This window comes from Branchiostoma floridae, chromosome 14 (assembly GCF_000003815.2).
Source record: "Branchiostoma floridae strain S238N-H82 chromosome 14, Bfl_VNyyK, whole genome shotgun sequence".
In the NCBI taxonomy this organism is placed as follows: Eukaryota; Metazoa; Chordata; class Leptocardii; order Amphioxiformes; family Branchiostomatidae; genus Branchiostoma; species Branchiostoma floridae.
The window spans coordinates 18697812-18700874 of NC_049992.1; the positions used below are offsets into that span (position 1 = coordinate 18697812).

The 3063-nt window shown below is 42.1% G+C and overlaps 1 protein-coding gene across 2 annotated transcripts in view; it reads left to right on the forward strand.

The window, feature by feature from the left end:
• LOC118430995 (serine racemase-like) overlaps window positions 1–2995 on the forward strand; it is an 18613-nt gene extending 15618 nt beyond the window's left edge. The window contains exons 4-7 of one of the 2 annotated variants that reach the window (XM_035842041.1): window positions 360–479; window positions 907–981; window positions 1800–2009; window positions 2691–2995. In XM_035842041.1, the coding sequence (XP_035697934.1) occupies window positions 360–479; window positions 907–981; window positions 1800–2009; window positions 2691–2885 (600 nt within the window). In that variant the 3' untranslated portion in view covers window positions 2886–2995. The remainder of the gene's footprint in view (window positions 1–359; window positions 480–906; window positions 982–1799; window positions 2010–2690) is intronic. The other variant, XM_035842040.1, reaches the window with a different exon arrangement.
• Window positions 2996–3063: the final 68 nt, after the last annotated feature.

The following is a 3063-nucleotide window of genomic DNA, read 5'->3' on the forward strand; positions in this document are numbered from 1 at the left end:
TCCAACACGCTTTGGGAGGCCCTAAATTACGAGGAGGCATGACCCTGATGCCGACGAAGAAAAAGCAGAGTTCCCCCCTTCACGTCAGGGTCATGCCTCCTTGTAATTTAGAGCTCGCAGGCTCGTCGTCCGATCGATTTTCGCCTAATGTGAGGGGGGTATAATACCCGATCGATTTTCGCCTAATGTGAGGGGGGTATGATACGAGGAGGGTATAATTACGAGGAGGCATGACCCTGCTGCCGACGAAGAAAAAGCAGAGTTCCCCCCTTCCCGTCAGGGTCATGTCTTCTTGTAATTTAGAGCTCGCAGGCTCGTCGTCCGATCGATTTTTGCCTAATGTGAGGGGGGTATTACAGGCCCGAGTAGAGACCATGGAGCGGATCGCAGCGGAGACGGGAGCAGTCTACATCTCCTCCAGTCAGCACCCTGACGTCATAGCCGGGCAGGGCACCATGGGACTGGAGCTCCTGCGCCAGGTGAGCCCGTTGGAATAAGCTCTTTCACAGCCCTTTGTGCGCATGCGAGATTTCCAGTCTAACATCAAAGTTTAAAGCTACATACAAACCGTTTTCGTCTACAAAGAGTCTTAGGTCCGTACATAAAACCTGAACTTTGACCTTGGGCCATGGTGCATCATAACTGCTCATGCGCACTTAGATTGTTTAGAAAGTAATAATTTTCCAGACATTGAAACCATAACTGTTCGTAAACAAGTGAATCTATGACCCCATCGCATTTTTTCTGTTACATTTAAAGTTAAGCTCAGCATGCATTTGAAAATATGTTAGCCTTCTAGGTTCCTTTAATTTTTTGGTCAAAAATTTACATTACAATGTAATTCAACATTGCAATGGTTTCTACTTCCTAAGCTCATAAGCTGATTGCAAAAGTGATTTTTTACAGGTCCCAGAGTTGGACGCGGTCATCACGCCTGTAGGCGGCGGAGGAATGCTGGCGGGTGTGTCTCTGGTGATGAAGGTGGGGCCACATAAAGATAATGGAAAAGAAAACTTCGTCTTGATAAAGCGAATCTAATTCGAGAATGCGAAAGAAAGCAAAGTCAAAGTCGCATTGCAATGAATAGTCATTACAAACATTTTGCCTCATCTAAGATGAAATATTTCAGCAAATTATTTCTCTTTACATACCTGATCATTTTGTCTGTTTGAAATGCTAAATATGATAACAAGCATTATTTATTTGGATAAGGGATGTCGGAATATCGCACCCTGGCTATGTCATATCAGAATTTAAAAAAAAGAAGATTTAAAAAATGTAAGTCTGCTTTCTATGACTGATAGCTGTTGGAAATACAGGAGTTGAACAAACTCAGTCCACTACCAGTGAGCTACACCCCACTCTAGTGCCCTGTTTGGTCCAAGGGCAATAGAAACTGAATGGACCCTGCTCGCTCAACACCAGAATTTGCAGGAATGCATATGATTTAATCTAGTATAGCCAAAGTTCTTGATTGACAACCCCGTGTAGTACTTGCAAGAGCCAAGTTTTCAGAAACTACAGGTGTCATCTGCCCAGAGCAATATTGACTGTCTACTTATTGCTGTCACGGAACTGCTTTACAAATGCGGTCTCAAATGCTAAGCATTGGAACAATACCGAAAGTTGACTGAGTTCTGTTTCTTCAGTGTGAATTAAATCTGGTCATAATAACCTCGAGATGGTCAACGAAACGTCGGTAAATACTAAAAGTGGTTGTATTTAAAGACATCTGTATGTTGTCATCTACCAACATGATGAGCTTATACATAACTTTATCGACGTTTCGCCCATTACAGTCCTTAAACCCTCACGTCCGGGTTTACGGAGCGGAGCCGGAGCTCGCAAACGACGCCGCGACGTCACTGGCGAAGGGAGAGAGATGCCCCTTATCCTATTACCCAGACACCATTGCGGACGGGCTCAGAATAAACATGGGACCAGTTGCGTGGCCGTACATTCGGGAAAACGTGGATGACATAATCTCCGTCACCGAGGAAGAAATAAAGGTGGGAAACGTTTTACATTATTTACATTCGTTATTTTAGAATGTCTGAAAAGAAAATGGAATATTGTTGCTTCAATTTACGGAAATTGACTTACACAACATTCTCGAATTTTTCAGCAAGGTCACTATTTTTAACAACATACGTGTCAAAAGTAGTACGTCATTTTACTTGAAGAAGGCTATAGATACTTGCAAAAACATTTTTTGGTATGTTTCAAAACCTTTGTAAAAATTAACTTTAAGACCTAAGTCTGATCATGTAAATGTATACAAAATGGTTGTGTCACACTTGCATAAAGTCACGTTTTGAAAGAAGTGCACGTGGTCATTCTTCTTGGAAAAAAAAGGATGTATTTCTAAGGTATACATGCAAAAAGTGGCCATTTCACCTTAATCTTTGTAAAAAAACTTTTACTACTACGGATGTGTTTCAATTGCATGATGTAACGTGGCAAAAGTAGTGGCCATTTTACTTGAAGAAGGAATGTATTTTGAGAGATACATGCAAATATTGGGCATTTGTTCCCTAATCTTTGTAGGAAATAGATGTACTAGCTCATTTGACGTGAAGAAAACTGGGGACTCTCCAATTTTGTTTATTCCTCTTTATCGTTGGGAAGAAACCTGTCTGTCACTTTTACACAAATGTGATGAGATAATTTGCATTATATTTGCATACTAGAACGCCATGACACTGATCTGGCAGAGGATGAAGCTTGTGGTGGAGCCCTCGGGAGTGGTGGGCGTGGCCGCGGCTTTGAGTGACAGCTTCAAGGCACGAGAGGAGCCAGCAAAGAACGTTGCCGTCATCCTTTCCGGCGGGAACCTGGATTTGCTGAAGCTTCCCGATCTTCTGTCCGTGTCAGAACACGTATAACTGTTACAGAACTGTCTACTAAATTCGTGATGATTATTTGTTAGCATGAAAGTTCATCTGTGTTGGTAGAATACATTATAGAGAATTGCTAAACTTTCATTCCAACACAAAGATAATGGTAGGGACTTACCCCAAGCTTTTTGGTCGATCTCCGTCGACCTTTGTTTAAGATCAAGTT